The following is an 18,073-nucleotide window of genomic DNA, read 5'->3' as shown; positions in this document are numbered from 1 at the left end:
ATTGATGTCTGTATCGTTTTTATTAGCAGGAACCAAAGGTCATATTCGTTGATTTTACAACCTCCTTCGTCATTTTAAACATGCAAATTAAATACTTTAGTGAATTATTAATCCTGAAATCATCACCAGACACAAGTATGGTTGCTGTCACTCGTTAAAGTTTAGACCATTTAAGAAATTCAGCATCCGGTTTAGCAACTTTGGGGTTGATTTTCAGTTAACAGAAAGGAAAAGGTAAACTGCAGAGGAGAGGAAACACACTGGAGGAACTTGTACAAGAGGTTGTAGATCTAAAAAAGGAAACGCACTGTCTCAAAGTCCAGCCTAGCCCTTATATAGAAACAGTCACATTACCGTATTTTATGGTTTAGTGTGTCATTTGCAATGCAGAGAATGAAGTCAGCTGTTTGTGGTTTTCTGTTTAGAACTTATCCAAATAATGTCTTAAATAAAATGTTGCCTTCGTTCAGCCCACCCTTCCTCAACCTCCACCCCTCTTGTGTGACTAACCATGTACGTAATCATTGTGATTAATTTATGGTGCACTGATAATACAAAGTTGACTCATGAAACAAGCAGGACAAAGTGCAGCAGTGTCCACAGTCACAGTGTTTGAGTCTTTATGGTAATGCTGAAGATGGAATGAGCTCCTCTGAATGAACTTTCATTTTAACCTGCAAACCAGCACAGTGAGTACAAATACCTCCTTCACACACACTACACTTTTCAGTTTGGAGAGTGTATTGTTTCCCTCTTTGTATTTTTACCTGACCACTTTGCTTGTTAAGGCAGAGATCGCGGTCGTGCACGTTTCCCTCCATATGAACCAAACAGCAGCTGGAGTGCAACATGTGGCTGTGGGCTTTACTCCCCGTCTGCCTGGCTGTCTTTGGCACTGCGGGCATCTGGACTGTGTGAGTACCTGTCTTTACACTTTCTTACTGTTTTCAGAGAGTTCTGCTGTTTTATAATCTAATTTCAAACAACTTGTTGCCATTCATTTGTTAATGATTTACTGGCTGCATATTTGAGGTTACATGTAGGTTATTAATAAAGTACTTATTTACCAGTAAGAAGGAAGCAAGTAGTACAGGGAAACTGAGGGTCATAAATTTGCATTTAGATGAGACTAAGCTGTGAGTTATGTTGTAAAAATGTGTTTTGGATTCACCTGTACACATTAAATAATTACACTTATACAGACAGGGGAATAACAGGCTAACATATATATATTGTTTAACGTTAGAGTCATGAAAAAGACTCAGGCAGTCCTTACTGGGTCACTTAAGGTATATACTGACTTAGTTATAAAACTAGTATTTATGTTGTTGTTATATAATAAATGTAAAATAAATGATAGTCATTTTATTCCAACATTCTGTCTGTTTCCCTATTTTTCTTGTACCATATTTCCAATATTACCCAGTAATTAAAATAAACTTGCGTCTTACGTCTCTTCTATTTTTTTGTCTCTGTGTCAGAACCCTACAGTGGTCCTGTTAAAACACAAGAACGTTCTTCGTCTTTGTGACTGGACAGAAGTCCCTGTCCACAGTTCATTGTTATTTCTTGTATTTGTCAACCACATAGTTCTGTATCTAAATGTCTGTATCTAAATAATTGGTGATACTGAATAACCCATTGGTGTCAATATGAGCGTGAATGTTTATGTGTCTCTATGTTTCAGTCCCGTGATGAACCAGCAACCACTAAACCATTAAAATGCTAAATTGGGAGCTGTAATCACAACAATACGTTTTCTTTCCATCAGGTTTGCCGTGGCTGTAACAAATGGATCAGTCAACCTCACAGAAGGATTCCCGTACATTAGGTTGGTATGACTCCGCTCTGTCCTGAGAGATGATGAAGAATAAATTACTGAAACATGAATAAACAGCTGACACGAACAGACAGTTCATTACGTTAACAAGTTAATGTCGAATGATAATGATTGTACTTCTTCATTTTCCTGTTAGTCAGTGTGGTACTTACAACCCTCAGAGCTGCCTCTTCTCCCAGATCTGCAACATCTGCTCTGTTTTAGGTAATGACTGATAATTATGTTGCTCTGTGCTGTAGTATAATCCAGTCATTCATCAGGCATGTAGTACTTATTGGGGAATTGCTTTTACAGAAAATTGCTTCTTCTCTCTCAGCTCTGTGGATTGTGGTGATCCGCTTCCAGCAGGTCAGAGATTTCGGTAACCATGGAAAGGCTAACATAGCCAGCATTGTCTTGGGATTCATCTCCTCTTTGGGAATCTCTCTCATTGGCAATTTTCAGGTAAATCAATAATAAAGAACTCATATATAACAAATAATAATCACTAAATAATCTCTTCTCCCTTTGCCTACACTACTCAGCAATCAGTCCTGATGAATATTCACCTCTTGGGGGCATTCCTGGCTTTCTTCATTGGTCTGGCCTACTTCTGGGTGCAGTTGTTTCTAACTTATCGAGCTCAGCCGTCTCAGAACCGATGCTGCGTTGGAGCTGCCAGGACCACCTGCTGTATTCTCTGTACCATCCTGGTCATCGTCAGTATCCTTCTGTATGATTCAAAGTGTAACTAAACCCTTAAACTACTTTTTTCAGATGAAAACCAATTGCAGTTTTGGAAACAAGTGATGTATGGTGGCAGTTTAAAGCAACATTGCGTAGAAATTGGCATTTTTGTGATTTGGCGCTCCCAGTTTCAGTGTAACCCACTGTGGTTAGGCGAGTCGACAACAGCCAAACATCAAGCAAGGTCAACAACACGAGACACGGCAGCCAGCTAATATTACTCACAAGTCCAACAGCAGTCAGTCCAGCTCGGCGTCAGTCCCAGATTTACTCTTGTCTGGCGACTTCTTGCTCGGTCACTCTCTCATTTTCTCTTCTTAGCTTCCTCCGTCAGCGTCCTCTTCGGTCTTTTCACCTCTGTCATTATAACCATAGAGGCTGCTAAACCTGGTTACATTGCCCAGCTCCGGTTCTGGCATGACACTACACCATGTCAGCATTCGCCCACACCCCGGGCCTGACAACCTCCTCTTCTTCCTGGTGGTCCAAAACACTAACACTGCCCCCGTTGCTCTGAGCGCACAGTCCGGGCAGCCCGGCTAACAAACTGAGCCAACATTAGCTAACAGCAGCTACAGCTGGCAGCCGTTTACTTCGCTGTCCATCAGGAAACTCTGTAAATCACAGAGAGTTGAGGCGGAGCAGCCATCTGCTTTATTTCCAAATCTTTTTTAATGACAGATATAGCTCAAGCTGAATGGTACTGTACATACATTAACATGCATTAAGTGTGAAATGCCCCTCACATTGACCACACACCCACAAACTACAGTCAGTCGTATGTTACTCTCCTTGACTGCTCTCCCCTCCTTCAGTGGCTGTTCTCCACAATACAGGCCATCCATCTGGGGCTGCGGTGTGTGAATGGGCTTTGGTCATGCTCTTCTTCTGCCTGTTCGGCCTCTTTGCAGCTGAGTTCAGACACATCGACTGCCACCAACTCACTGTTCAGAAACAAGCTGTGGGACAAGGCCACAGCCCTGCCACGCTAGAAATGAATGGATGTGTCGGTTGACTGCTTGTGGTTAAAGAACAACAATCTTCTTTGGCTGCACCTACTGTTGTGGTTAAAGTAGCCTGTAGCTGTCCAAGAGACAGGATTCATTGGGTTGTTTATATTATGTTTCTGTTATGTGGTTATTTGAGTTATTAAAGTATTTTAAATGACTTACACTTTCTCATTTTTCCTTCTTCTAACATCAACTTTGAGGACAAAATGTTCACCTGCTGCCTAATATATAGATCCACTGACAGGTGCCATGACAACAAGATAATCAGTGTTATTCACGTCACCTGTCAGTGGTCATCATGTCTGATCGGTGTCTATAAACTTGTAAACAAACTAACAGCATAATGTAGTTTTAGCCTCTCCTGCCCACGTATTTGTTGCGGTATCAGTACCGTACGTTCGTCCTGAGTGTTAAACAGAACAGAAGTTCCTGGTTCCTGCTTTCAAATCAACCACCTAGTTCTGTCCAGGCCAGCGGACAGTAGTTTAAAAGTAGTTCTCTAAGATGATAATATCACTAAGGGCGCCACAGTCGCATTGCAGCCAGAAGGTTCCTGATTCGAACTCTGGCTGGAGCCTTTCTGTCTGGAGTTTGCATCTTTATGTCTGTGTTGTTCTCCAACTTCCTCCCACAGTCCCCTTTATGGGTTAACTGGTGACTCTAAATTGCCTGTAGGTGTGGACGTGAGCGTGAATGCTTGTTTGTCACTATGTGCCCTCTGATGAGCTGGCAGTGACTTGTCCAGGATGTACCCCAGCTTGGATAGACTGCGGTTACAGAAGACTATCACTATTGTTTTAACAACTTATTGAGTCATTATTAGCATGAAATGTTGAAAGAAAGAAAATACAAATTATATTATTCAAAAGCCAAAGGGCGAAGTCATCGAATGGCTTGTTTTGTTCCCCAAAATCTAGCTCAAGACAAACAAAGCGGAAAATCCTGACAATGAAAAAGCTGGAACTAGAGTTTGGGCTTTAAAGAATGACTTGAAAATTGCTGTTTGTTTTTCTCTAATTAATTCATTGACTTAATTGTTTCTGCTCCAAGGGGAGTTGAAGCTGCGTGTAATTGGACTGAGCTTATGAAGCTTGTCTTGGCCCAAACTGCAGTCAACACACACTAACACATGGTGGCACTGTTCAACTATCATTCACAGCTATCAGATCTGCCTTTAAATTAATAATTCATTTAGTTTCATCACTAAATAACAATAATTCATGCATATATTATCTCTTCTGATATTTCATGCCTATGCCAGCGTGGTATTTTATTCTCTATAAGACCGTCTTCATCTTCACAATGTGACATGAGCTCATGATTGGTTCATAGACGGTGAATTCCAGGAAAAGTCTGTTCTTTTTCTCCCTCGCCCTCCACCTGACAGCTGGGGAATACAATGGAGGAAGAAGGGGGAACAGAAAAGGAGGATGGAGGTATGACTGAAAGGTTTTGTTGGCGAGGAAGAAGAAATTATGATGTAACGCATAATGAGAACTGTTACCTATTATTAGATGCTTTTATTTTGAAGTAGTCACCAATCAAGCACACAACAAAATGCATGTTTGTCAAAGTTCAGATGATGTTTAGGCCTCTACAACACCACAGAGCCTCTCTTCATGATGAAATCTTTGAGAAACCAATTGGGGATTACCCTTCAGAAACAGCACTGTGCAGCAGGGGGCGCTGTGGAGCGATGCAGGCTGATGGGAAAATGCAGTTCTGGTGCAGTGCCAGCATGTTTTTTGGAAGATGCCTCTTGTTTAAACAGAGGTTCTACATTCAGCACAATTTGTCAGGGCTATTTGAGATGGACAAAACAATGGAGCTCTCACAGCTCATGCCGATAGTGGGAGAGGTCCTGGTCTTGGCTCCAGCACACAAACTATTTCTCTCATCCAGGCTGTTTATTTATATTGTGTTTAGGTCTGTGGGCACTGACTTTGGTCACACTTTGTGATTGATATTTTACTTTTGTTTGTATTGTTTATTTATGCCATTAAAAGAAGAATCAATGGGGGCGTGTAGAGAAGTTTGAGATGGGAATAGTGGGCCCCAAGTGTCCTGCTATGTCCCAACAGCATTCTTTCACATACTCCATGCTGTGTGATCACCAAAGGGGGGCTTTGACGGACGGGCACAGGGATCAGGACGGACAGCTCGGTATTTTATGGGAATGTCTCTTTCCTATGGGTGTTTCTGCTGCAGACAGCATGCAGATTTTACATGTGCGGTTAAACATTGATGCCTCGGGTCTTTAATAAACTTGTTGCATTATTGATTTTGCAATATCTGTATAAGATTAGACAAGACTTTATTGATCCCACACTGCGGGAATTCACTTCTTACTCACAATATCCAAGGTGGATAAGAAAAGTACCCATAAATAGGGCCGCCCCCTGGTGGCTTAACTGGTAGAGGGGTCCAGAGTTACAAGTGTGTCCGAAGTCAGAGTCTGTAGCCGGGTTGGCGCTGTTAGCTCTTCCATCTTATTGGGAAGGTCATGATCCTGGATTGTCTCAGTTTTGAAATGTCTCAGCCTGAGATGCTGGATCCTGTCTGAATACGCCCTAGCAGCTGTACTCAAGTGTAAACCGTGAGAGAGCCATGATTTTTTTTTTTTATTGGGTCACACGATGTATCATGAAAAAGGCAAATTACTAATCTCCATAGTTCCAAGTCCATGTATGCACACAAAGCTGATGGAGACTGATGTCGAAAAACACGAAGAACACAGAATTGTTCACTTCTGCCACCCAAGCGGCGGCATAGTGGTGCCAAATGCAGTCTGTTTCTAATATTTCTGTCACCCTGCATACAAACCTTATGAGTTTTCACCTCAGATGGTGTGAATACTTTGCATCTTGGCTCGCTCTGTTGAAATGACAAAAGGTTCTTGAGTTATACAGCAGCTCATACGGAGGAATTCAGAGAGAAAGCATTGGCGCCAAAATACCCTTAACCCTGCTGTTTTCATTAGTGAGTATAAAAGGCTTCTGATAAAGTCATAAAACTCATAAAATCACCTGTAGCGACGTGTAAAGACTGGGAGGCCCTCAATGTAAATGTCAAAAAAAGGTCTGGATCCTCTATTGTAGTGTAGGAGAACATGGTTTATGTGACGCCCGCCTGCCCGACTTGTTGCTTTTGACTTTGATTCAAGAAGGAGGTAATAGCAGACATGCTTTCTAGGCCTATGCCGTAATCTCTCCTAACACCTGCTCGTGCTCTAGTCTCTCTTATCCCTTCAACAGCTCTCAAACCAGAAACAATAGCAATGCTTTCCTATCATGCAGCGGAGCGAGTCGCCTCTGAGTCGCCTATCAGACATCGGTGTGCGGTAACAGAGTGGCATGTCAACTCTTATCGTTGGCGCGCCAAATCCTGTGCATACCATCTCCAAAAGGCCACTTTATCTGCAAGACAGCTGGATGAAGGTTTCGAGTGTGAAATGTTGGGGAATGGTTGGAGAAAGCGAGGTGGTGGGATAGAGGTGGAGCACGAATGACCCAGACCCAGAAGAGAGATGGGATTGTCTCTAAGTGACAGATACAGAGAGATATAGAGATAGGAAAGAGAGTCTTAGAAAGAGAAGAAGAAGAAGAAGAAGAAGAGTGGGCACCAGCAGCCGTGATCTCACCCTCCTCTCCTCTCCTCTCCTTTGGCAGTGGCTTCCAGAAAGCTGCCCTTTCGCTGAAAAATGCCAAGCGCACCACATTCCACCGGCCACACAAAGGCCCTCCCTCGTCTCAGCTGCACAGGCACACAATCAGACAAGGGATAATTATATAATTAGGCTGGCTGGTGCAGACAGGGACCCTCAGATGGTGTGTTGGTGGTGTGTCATATTTATGTTATCGGACAATGAAGAGAGTCTGGCCTTATCGGAGAGTGTGTGGGGGGGCTCCAGCTGTGGCACTTAGGAACAGATTGTCATGATAGAGAAGAACGGGTCGATGGATTGACCTTCAGCCTGTGGCCCGACCGAGATCAGGGCTTGTATTGTGGTCGATGTGTGCTTGGAGCCTGTGATATGTGAAGAGGTGGGGACTTTTGGGGCTCTGACAACCAGACGATGTAAACCGCCAGGAGGTGAAAAACATAGAAGATTAAATTAAAGTTGAACAGAGAAGAATCGGCTCATTCAACCATTTATCCAATACCTCCAGCTAGCTACTTCAGCCTTTAATCCAATAATTTAACTATTGCATCCAATACTTTTAGTAGCTGTATGTACATCTACAGGTATACAGGTATTAGAAATAAAAAGAACTGCACAGTTTTTGTGCAGGAAAAAATATTTAATATGCAGAATATTTTAAATGTGCAAGATAATTAACAAAATCTCCTTACTGTGACCCTGGTGGGCCCTGAGGACATTATTCTGGCTTTTCTAGGGAGGCCTGAACTTTACTGCCCTCTCACCCCTGGCCCTGAACCTTAACCTGCCCCTAACTGCTCCCCTCAACATCCAATCTAGGCCTCTAACTAAAGGGTAAATGTTTAGACTCCCTATAGCTAATATAAGCCAACATGGATATAAAACAAATCATTTCTATTGCTCTCCAGTCTTTCCATATAACTCTGGCAACTGCACTGTTAGAAAAGTACCCAGCATGGGGAATCACTAAATGATTACTGGAATTTACAGCCAAAGAGATGAGACCACCTCTTCCCTCTTCTTGGGGCAGGATCCACGCTCCCAGACGAGAATCAAGCCAGTGTCCTGCTCAGTTGGCCACCAGCCAACAATCTCCCCTCGCACCGTGGCCTTGGCTTTGGGTGTGTCGCCACTCGCACGGGACAGCACAGAATAGACTATTGTTGATCACACAAGACAGAGAACCAGGGGAAGAAGGAGGGGTGGTGGTGGTGGTGGTGGACGGGTGGAGATGGTGGTGGTGGGGCGGGGGGGAGAGAAGCTGTGTAAAGCTGGAGAGATCAAACATAATGTGCAGGATTTGTTACCTTTGGCCGGGCTAGCTGTTTCCAGTGTTTCATGCAAAGCTAAGCAATTTTCCAAAGATATCAAACTATTCCTTTAAAGGTGTACGACCCCTATGGGCCATGCTTGTATTGCAAACTCCTCGAACTGTACGTACTTGTCCTTTTAATCAACAAAAATACAAATCCCTCTTTTGAAGGCAATGGCAATGTCAATAGAAATATTAATATTTGTGTTTTACTAAGCTCGTGGGCTTAATTTTTGGGGTAACGTATCACGTAACTGGCACAAGCATTTTGACGTGTCTTGACATGTGTCAAGAGGCTCACACAGATTTATCTGGTCATTTTTAAAAAAGAAAACATCTTTCAGACTCTGATTGTCAATAAAATATTGTTTTTTTCTCTCTGAGGTTTAAAACTGAATGTATTGCATCCAACAGTTAAAATACAACTCTAATTTAGTCTAATGTAGTGTCTGTAAATTTAAATGTACCATGTAGGTGGTTTTAGTTCTAACCAAGCCCATCATAGATTTTTTTTAGATTGATTTTGAGCTGGGCAACCTTCCAGTTTCTGGACGATAGAAAATCAATCTGAAATGCAGGATGGTGTGCTTTAGAAACGTAATGTGAACTAATGTAGTTCATGAGCTGAAACAGTATGTAGTATTCAGTACATGGGGTGTTTTTTCCTTTATAGTGCATGATCATAATATGCATGCTTTCTGTCTGAAAGAAGAAACTCGCATAACTACAGGCGACTGCTTCGTCAGCAAACAGTCATTAGCACTTACGAGGCTCCGATTGTCTGTCTCTTCGGTGAGATTACTGCTTTTGAACATGTGGAAAAAAAAGAGGTCTTCATACAGTAGAAAGTATCACTCTCATGGCAACGAAAACAACTATCTTCAATTACAGATTCTCATCCCGTTTGGAGAGGATATTCACATGTAACCCTGTGCTGCAGAACTATATTTGGGCTTCAGAAGTTTGTTGAGATGGTGAGAAACTACTATCAAAGTAGAAACGGTTGCCATCGCTGAGATTTTTCTGTTTTTAATCATGCTGTTTTTAGATGTTGGCAACAAGCTCTTAAGCCTGTCCCCAGAGGTTTGCATTTCTTTGGAGCTTTGGTAAACATTTTTCAGAGGGAACAAAAAGTAATTGGGCAGAGGTCACTTTTATTGGCATACAACATGAATTAGAAATAAAAATAAAACCCTTTTCATGGCTTGCAATGTCAATTTGACTGTGTGTTGAATTAAAGAATCCATTTTTGTGTTCATCGTTACCAATGATGGAGCCCAGTCTCATGCCAAAGTGTGCAATAGAACAGTGGCAGTGTTATAGCACCATAAGTGTATGGAGTAAGGTATGATAAATAACATTCACCTGGAGATCGGTGGGTCAAACAAACACAAGACCACTGTTTGCATCCCTTTACATCAAAAGTTACTGTTGCCTTTTTTAATTAAGGTACGTAAGTTTGATGTAAGTACAACCATTAATGATGGACCCCAGTTGCCAAACTGTGGAACAGACCAGCCAATCCTCTAGATGATACCGTGTCAGTATCATGTTTTGCCTCCCCTAGATGTGACAAGTGCAATGTGTACGAATGTGCAGTACCAGTATGGAGCAACAGACAAGTGTAGTCATATAAAGGGCAATTACCTTCACCTATGGTGCTGGGTGGGTCAAACAACCGCAGCACTTTTACCCAGGAGACCCCTGTTTCCACTGAATGTGAAACTAAAAGTTACTGTTGACTTATTTCAGGTTACGTCTATAAGTTTAACATAATGTATATAAAGTACTCGAGTGATGTGAGGTACGTAACCATAGACTGATGTAGTATTTATGACTTCACCCACAGGTTTCTGAAGAGCCGTGGTGAAGCTCAGAGTGTGGTGGCTCTGGTTGCCGCTGTCTTGGCGGTCTAGCCTCCCGGCTGATCTAAAACTGGTCTGCTATGAAGTTGGACATTTGAACATGGGGACTTATGGAGACAGCCTCAAGTGGATGTTTTGGGAACTGCAGCCGTCGAGGTTTGTGCTTGTACTTAACGGTAACTGCAGACGTGTTGAAAACGCGACACTGCCATGTTGGTCCGGGAGCGTATTATATGTTTTGGCACGATGCCGAGGTGAATGATGACTGAAGCAACATAAAAATGACTAATTTCACAAATAAGTCACTTTGTATGACGGTGATCTGAGCCACCCTCTGAGGTCAAGTTGCTCACTCACCATACCAGTTTAACAAAGCCAGACTCTGACTAGAAACACTACTTCATAGGTCACTTCGAGACCAACTGTGACATAATCAATAGATCAGCATCCAGGTCAAAGAGCGGGGTCAAGAAAGCTCATTTCCATATTGTCCAAACCAACTCTCCATGCTAACCTTTTGCATGATGCTTGGGCGAGTTTGCCAGAAGCATTCTCTGCTCTGTAATGTCTTGACCTTTTTGTCTTGTTGGAAGACTCGAGAGCGGGGAGTGAGGGGTATAGCTGGTGTGCCACGACGGAAAATACATGCAGGGATTATGTAAGGGCTGTGACATTTTGGAGTGGGCTGTGACCTGCTCTGCTCCTTTACTGCTTTGAGGATCAGTCAGACATTCGCTCAGACGGACCCACGAGGTCGGCGCCACTTGTGGGCTGAATTGATGTCTTGATGTAGCATCAGTAGAGTTACAGTAGAAAGGCTCGTCATGGGCTCTTTCTATGGAAGACAACAAAGATGTCATTATAAGTGCCTGACATTGCAGTGCATGGTTATTCATCCCTGATGAAGGTTGAAGTCCTCCTCCACCCTACTGCTTTGTTGTTACCCTGCTTGAATGTTAGCGTTTAACTGTGCAGAATGAAGATGTAAAGCATACGCAGAGACACTAGTACATCTGTTGAACGGCGCTCACCTTACATCTGAATTCAAGACTCGGACCAAACACTGGATGGACGTTTCAGTCGAGTAGGCATCTGATGTCCAACAGTTTTGTAAGAAAACACATTTGCATATTTGTACATTAACAATGTAATTAAGCTTTAGAAACCTTTTTCAGGTGGCAGTTGAACTCACATGTTGAGATATGAGACAAAGATCTGCAGCGCCAATAGCTCGGCCCATAGGGACCTGGCTTGGTAACCGGAGGGTGGGCAGATCAAGTCCAGCACAGGACCACAGTATGGAGTGTGGACTGGTAGCTGGAGAGGACTGGGCAATGTATCAAACCCCTAACTAGTTCCAGGGTGCTGCCATGTGCCCATCATCATCATCTTATTAAAAAGCAGCAGCAATGGTGACCAGCAGATTTAATCATATATAACATGCAGGAGGATGTTTTTATATCTCTGTAACTTAATAAAACAAGAGCTTTCCTGCTGATATGGAGGAATACTTGTAGTTTTTAGATTGAAGTGGACACCTCATTCAGTTAATTCCATTTTCTTCTGCTTATCCGGGATTGTGTCACGTTTGCAGCAGGTTTAAAAACCTTAACCCTCATCCAAGCAACACATCCTGAGGTGTTCCCAGGCCAGATGGGCTATATAGTCCCTGGGTCTCCTTGCAGTTGGATGTGCTTGGAACACCTCCAAAGGGAACCTGGCCACTTAATGGAGGAAGCTTATTTTGGACTATCCGCGATCATGCTTTCGGTAACTACCCAGAGCTCATGATCATAGGTGAGGGATAGAACATAGATGGACTGAAAGATCAAGAGCTTTGCCTTACAAGAGCCAAGAGAGGACAAACCAAATCTCCAGATAGGGCCAACAAGTTTCATGACTACTGTAGTTTCTCCTAGATCCCTGAGGGGGACGGTGAAGTGAGGGTTATTCAGTTGGTTGTAATATTCAACCTTGATACCACTAAATCTTACACACTGGACCCTTTAACTTTTTCATTACTGTGCAGTTTTGTGACTTTATTTTAAAACAACTTCTCAAACTGTCAGCAGACTCTTTGTTGTTTTTGCTTTAAAGTGCATTTTAATTTAATTTGTTCACAGTTTGTTAGCGAGTCCCTGCGTATAGTAACGTAACAGTACAATCACTATCATGAAGGGAGTTATTGTGTGGATACAAGCAGATGTCTATTAAATTGGCACCTGACCAGAAATCTCTGATGAACCTCGAGTCCGATCCAAGGCTGGGCCAGGCCATGGGAAACTTGACGTCAAAGAAGTTCACCCTCCAAAATAAGTAACCTTTTTTCCCTTCTCCTCTCTGGTCTGGCCTGCATTTTCATATTTCATTGGTATTTCCGAATGGCTCCACACATTTGCAAAATAAAGGCCATCAGAGTAATCATTAGAATGTTGAACAATAATAACTGGGGGAACTGAATGAAAGCTTGGAGAGGCTTGTTGACCTTTCAGAGCTAAACTGGTCCTGGCTTCTGTCTGTGCACTGCTGAGCCCATTGTGTTCCCAGACCTTATCATTGTGTTGCAGTTTCCTCTCCCTGCTGCGTGTGCGCACATGTGCATGTGTGAAAGCGAGCGCATGAGTTGATGCGTTTGCGCTGGTCCTGTCCTTGTGTATACACTGTAATGTGTGTGTATGTGTGTGTGTGTGTTTTAGTGAACTGGGCTGGTGTACAGAAAGGTGCAGAGGCTTGAAGAGTGATACATGCTGTTTCACACTTGTTGGATGACTCTCACACACCCTAGGGTCGCCGATTTCACACATTTGGATCAAAAGTTTAGTTTTTTTGACAAGACAGTTCAGGATACTCGATGCCTACATGATGACACCACGAGGGGAAACTAAAACAGATGCAACAATATGAAATGTAGCAGCAGGACAAGCTCCCTTTAAAATGTATCTTAAACTATTAAATCAAAAATGACAAAACCGTAAACTCATAAAACACTTTCAATTTCACAAATAATTTGTTTAAGGCACATGGTGACATCATCGCCCGCTGACGCAAATGCATTATAGAAGTGAACAGATGGTTGGCAAGACGTTATTTCATTCATGAGTGAATACGATCTCACAGACATGTCAACATGTAACATGAGTGCACAGAAAGGCACACACACACACAGAGCTCGTAGATGTCACTTTCTATAGTGTGTTAGGCGGAGATGTATAGTGAGTTATAACACATTCATAATGCTTCATGACTACTCATAAACACACATGATGACGCACTAAATCAAGTCATAAAACATTATAAATGTGACTTATCATGAATTATAACTTAAAGTGTCTTATGGATGGACTAGTTAAACTAGAGGTTGACTGATGGGGCTTATAACATGTTATGACTGGCTATACTCATCTATACACACACTTCTACTTTCAGCTGTAGTAAGGAGACACATTTAACTTAACCTAATTCTCTGCCTTTTGGTTTATTATGTAATAATCACTAATGATGCAGCACAGATTACACTTTACTTACATTATAACGAAGCATGAATGATTATAGCTGCATCAGAATGTACTTACAATGATAACTTATAAGACACTATGAGTTCTTACTACAGTTGATTGTTGAGGTGTGTGTATAGACGTGTAGCTATCTAAAATGCATTATAAGTAACATCTATAATGGTTTTATGACTGTTGTTATAGTGCATCAGTATGAATACTGCTATAGCATGCTTTAACATATTCCTCCACCTCCTAATAACTCTCCATGGAGACCACATTATAGGAACATTCATGATAAATTATAATGCATTTATAATGCTTTATAATACAGAATCTGTATTATAAGTGATTATTAGGTGGTTGGTTTATAACTAGTCACATGTATAATGTTTTATGAAGCATCAGAAAGCATTATATGTTATGTGTAATCATGAATTACCATGTGCGGTAGTACTCCACCATCTCTCCACTTTCTCATGTCTATCAGCCCTTTGTGTGTGTGTGTCTGTGTGTTGTTGTATTTCTTGTGTATCAATAAAGTTAATCTTCTTCTTCTTCATTATAATTGTATTATAACTCACTATAAACGCCTCCATAACGCTCTATAAATGTGCCCTTCATGGTTTTCTGTTTTTTTCCCCTCGTCCCTTGGCATCACATCTCAATCAATGCTCTTGCTAAATCCCACTGAAAAAAACAGAGGCCTTCAACAGTGAGGCTCATTCATAAAAGTTAATAGCCGATGAAAGATGCAGTTATTACTACAACTCATGAATGAGTGGCGGTTTCTGCTTTCGACTGTGGTAGTCTGTCCTTAAAGTTAAAGAAAGAAAGAAAGAAAGAAAGGAAGGAAATAAAAAGAAACTAATAAACAAAAATTGCCTTAAAGAAAGAGACACTGCCTCCACCTGTTGCCCCATCGTCCTCCCTCCGTCCCTGCCTGGTGTAGGAGAGAGACGTCCTATGATGTCACGGTCAGCTCTGTTCTTCCAGACAATACACCCACACCTTCGGGGTTTCCCCTGCCCCGGCAACAGGGGGAGCTGTTGTGTCCTGGTGGTATGTGTGCTATGACTCATCGCCTCCTTTCTCCCACGCAGGACACACACATAGTGGTTCACACACACACACACGCGTGCATGCTACACAGCCGTACACAGCTGCTGTAAGCCTGAGCTCCATAGTGATACACAAACACACCGTGCATCATCAGTGGGTATACAGAGCAGTGCATGGACAAAAAGGACAGCACGGAGGATGTGGGGGCGGACCGATGGAGATGTTGCCAGTGGCAACTGATATCCCAACACAGCTCTGACCCTGGTAACGCCTGTGGCTTACTGAATCAATGGCAGTATTGATACACATGGAGAGAGTGAGACAACAGAGGAGGGAAATGAGAGCAGGACAGAGCAGGACAGTGTGATTAGTAGCTGAGTCTGTGTGCTTTATGTATCACTGTGTTTACAAGTCTTTGTTTATTTCTGTTTGTTTTTATTTGACCAAAATCCTGAAAGTCAGAGTGCCGTACGACCCTGTGTGTGTGTGTGTGTGTCTATTCGACAAATATATGTCAATGTGGTGAACTAAATAAATCACTCTGCTCAGGATTAAATGCATTTTATAAAAGACATTTAATGTCCAGTGTGCAATATTTATAGTGGAACTGAGCAGCGTAGCTTCACCCTCTGCTTTCTAGCTTGAAGGAGAAACTACAGAAAAACAAAAGTGATGCATATTATCCTGTAAACAAAGCTCCTAGAATCATACATACTGGACCTTTCAAGAAAGAGACAGCAATATTTGATTTCCACAACAGCTATTAATAAAAATGCTGCTTATTTATAACTCTGACATATTGATTACAGATGCAGAGTATAAAGAGGTTACAAAACTATGTGAACCAACAACGTATTGATGTATTGATGAACAATTTAAAAATGTATTTTTTTACAAACTCGAACAGCGAAGGAGATTCTTTGAAGCAGTATTTATAGATTTTTTTGGCCAGAACAAGCTGTAAACACAACACATTATCACAAGTTATTAATTGTGTCAAGACTCTATGTCTAATTACATTTCAACCACTGAGCAACATTCACTTAATGAGTCACGTTTCTGGGCATCCAACGACGTTAGGTCTGATTTTTTACTCTGCTTTTATTTCTGTTTAGGTCTCCGCCTATTATTATCACTCCAGTTTTTACTTAAAATTTTATTGTGTTTTATTTCTTTAGCTTATTTTTGATCTTCTACAGTAGTGGTCTTATCCTTGTGATTTCATTGTAGTGTCGGCCCCACAAATAAAACTGAAACTTCCTGTGTTGTTAACGACAAGGTCAAGATTAACTATTTGAAATGTTAAAATGAAATGAACAAAGAAAAAGAGCCACACATATATCTCACATGACAAACCTAATAATTGGTGTAATCAGGACTGTAATCTGCGGCTCGATACGTAAAAAACCACGATACAGTTTAAAATATAGGATTAAACTAAACTACAGCGCACACAGAGTCAATTAAGAGCAGAAAAAGAACTACAACTACCCAACATGGGGACGTTTTAACAATACACGTACTGAAGAGAACGCCTGCAACAACAAGCCATTTGTTTCAGGCGCTGTCTGTTAAGGCGGTTGCACGTCGTCCATACATCCTGACATCCTGACACTGCTTAAAGATAAAGCTGCTCCTTACAGTCGGATGCTGCCAGGATCCATAGCTGATCTGCTGATGTTGAGCCCGATAAGGGAGTACCTACAACAAACTACCTCTGGCCATCAAAGCTATCCTACTATTGTTCCCCCACGCACAGGAAGCAAGGTTTGTTGTGTTATTGTTGGATGAGGGAGAAAGAGTGAGGGAGCTGGGATAAGGCAACGTGTGCATGTGCGTGTGACACATAACCTGATTGTGTGTGTGTGTGTGTGTGTGTGTGTGTGTATCGATCTGTGTGTTGTGTGTGTGTCAGTGAGGGGAAAGCCATCGGCGTGCTGTACCTGAGTCAGAGCGGATGAGACGAGCTTAAGCGGCCCTCTGCTCTGCGGAACATGGAGCCGTGCAGGAAAACACCTGGGAGCCGAGGGAGAACAAACAAACCCGGAGGAGGGAAGAGGAAGAAGAGGGAGAGGAGAGGCAGGATGAGGAGGGGAATTAAACAGAAAGAGAGAGAGAGAGAGTAAAAGACAAGGAGAGAGAGAGAGAGAGAGGCTGAGCAGCTGCTGCTGAATCCATGTGGAGTCCAGGAAGAGGAAGAAGAGGATGAAGAGAGAGTTCCGGTTTACACGTCAGTGTAGTATCACCGCTTTAAAACCAGTCTTAGGCTGTCATGAATGATCCTGCAGACTTTTAGATTCACACGTTGTACACGTGTGCCACTTGTTAGTGGCTAAATATATTTTCAAAGGATTGGCTTCAGGAAAACAAGATCCTTGAGAGATAGAAGAAGGACGACTGATGCCACTTTAATATCCAAACAGTTCATCTTATCTTACTTATCTTGTGTTTTATCCTTTTTATAAGGGTTAACCAAACAGGATAAAAGCTTTAGAGGTGCAGGAAAGTATTATGTAGTAGCCAGACTAGCTGTTTCCTTCTATTTCCACGTGTTACAGTATCTCACAATATACAAAGTGGATAATATAGCTGTTGTGTGGTGTCCATATAAACATATTTCCCCAAATTAGCCACACATTTCTTCCCAATGTGTCCTAAATTCCCTGTTGATATTATTTCCATCTCCTCAGGCCTGATGGACTGTAGATATGTGCCGTGTTTCCAATACACTGCCATGGGTAACAAGTGTTTTTTGAATTGCAGTCTTCCACACCTGCTGTTTTTTTATCAATTACAGAAGAGAAATCTAACTGACACGATAGGAACATAAAATGGATATCGAACAACCATCTGGAGGACCTCAGCTGTGTGAGACTGCGGGCCTCACAGGGTGCCGGAAAAAACAGAAGCGACCTGCGGGGGAAAAGTTGAGCCAGATTCAACTTTTGGAGAAATTCAACCCAACGTCACGCAGCGGTTGCTCATCGACGATCAGACCAGTCAGACTCCTCCACAGTCAGCCTGAAATGTCTCTGAAACTGAGACTATCCTGGTGGATTCACTCTGATACTCTACCTGTTGCGTTCTGGCTTTGTTTATTTCA

General features: G+C 42.2%; 1 protein-coding gene across 1 annotated transcript; it reads left to right on the top strand.

Moving 5' to 3' along the window:
* Nucleotides 1-42: 42 nt before the first annotated feature.
* tmem150b (transmembrane protein 150B) lies at nucleotides 43-3,733 on the top strand. The gene is made up of 7 exons (XM_010735861.3): nucleotides 43-689; nucleotides 789-914; nucleotides 1,772-1,831; nucleotides 1,977-2,044; nucleotides 2,157-2,284; nucleotides 2,365-2,542; nucleotides 3,382-3,733. The coding sequence occupies exons 2-7, from the start codon at nucleotides 850-852 to the stop codon at nucleotides 3,579-3,581; spliced, it is 699 nt and encodes a 232-aa protein (XP_010734163.2). The 5' UTR covers nucleotides 43-689; nucleotides 789-849; the 3' UTR covers nucleotides 3,582-3,733.
* The last annotated feature ends 14,340 nt before the right edge of the window (nucleotides 3,734-18,073 follow it).

Source organism: Larimichthys crocea, chromosome XII (assembly GCF_000972845.2).
Source record: "Larimichthys crocea isolate SSNF chromosome XII, L_crocea_2.0, whole genome shotgun sequence".
NCBI classification, from domain to species: domain Eukaryota; kingdom Metazoa; phylum Chordata; class Actinopteri; family Sciaenidae; genus Larimichthys; species Larimichthys crocea.
Note: the sequence above shows the minus strand (reverse complement) of the source record. Positions and strands in the feature narration are given on the sequence as shown.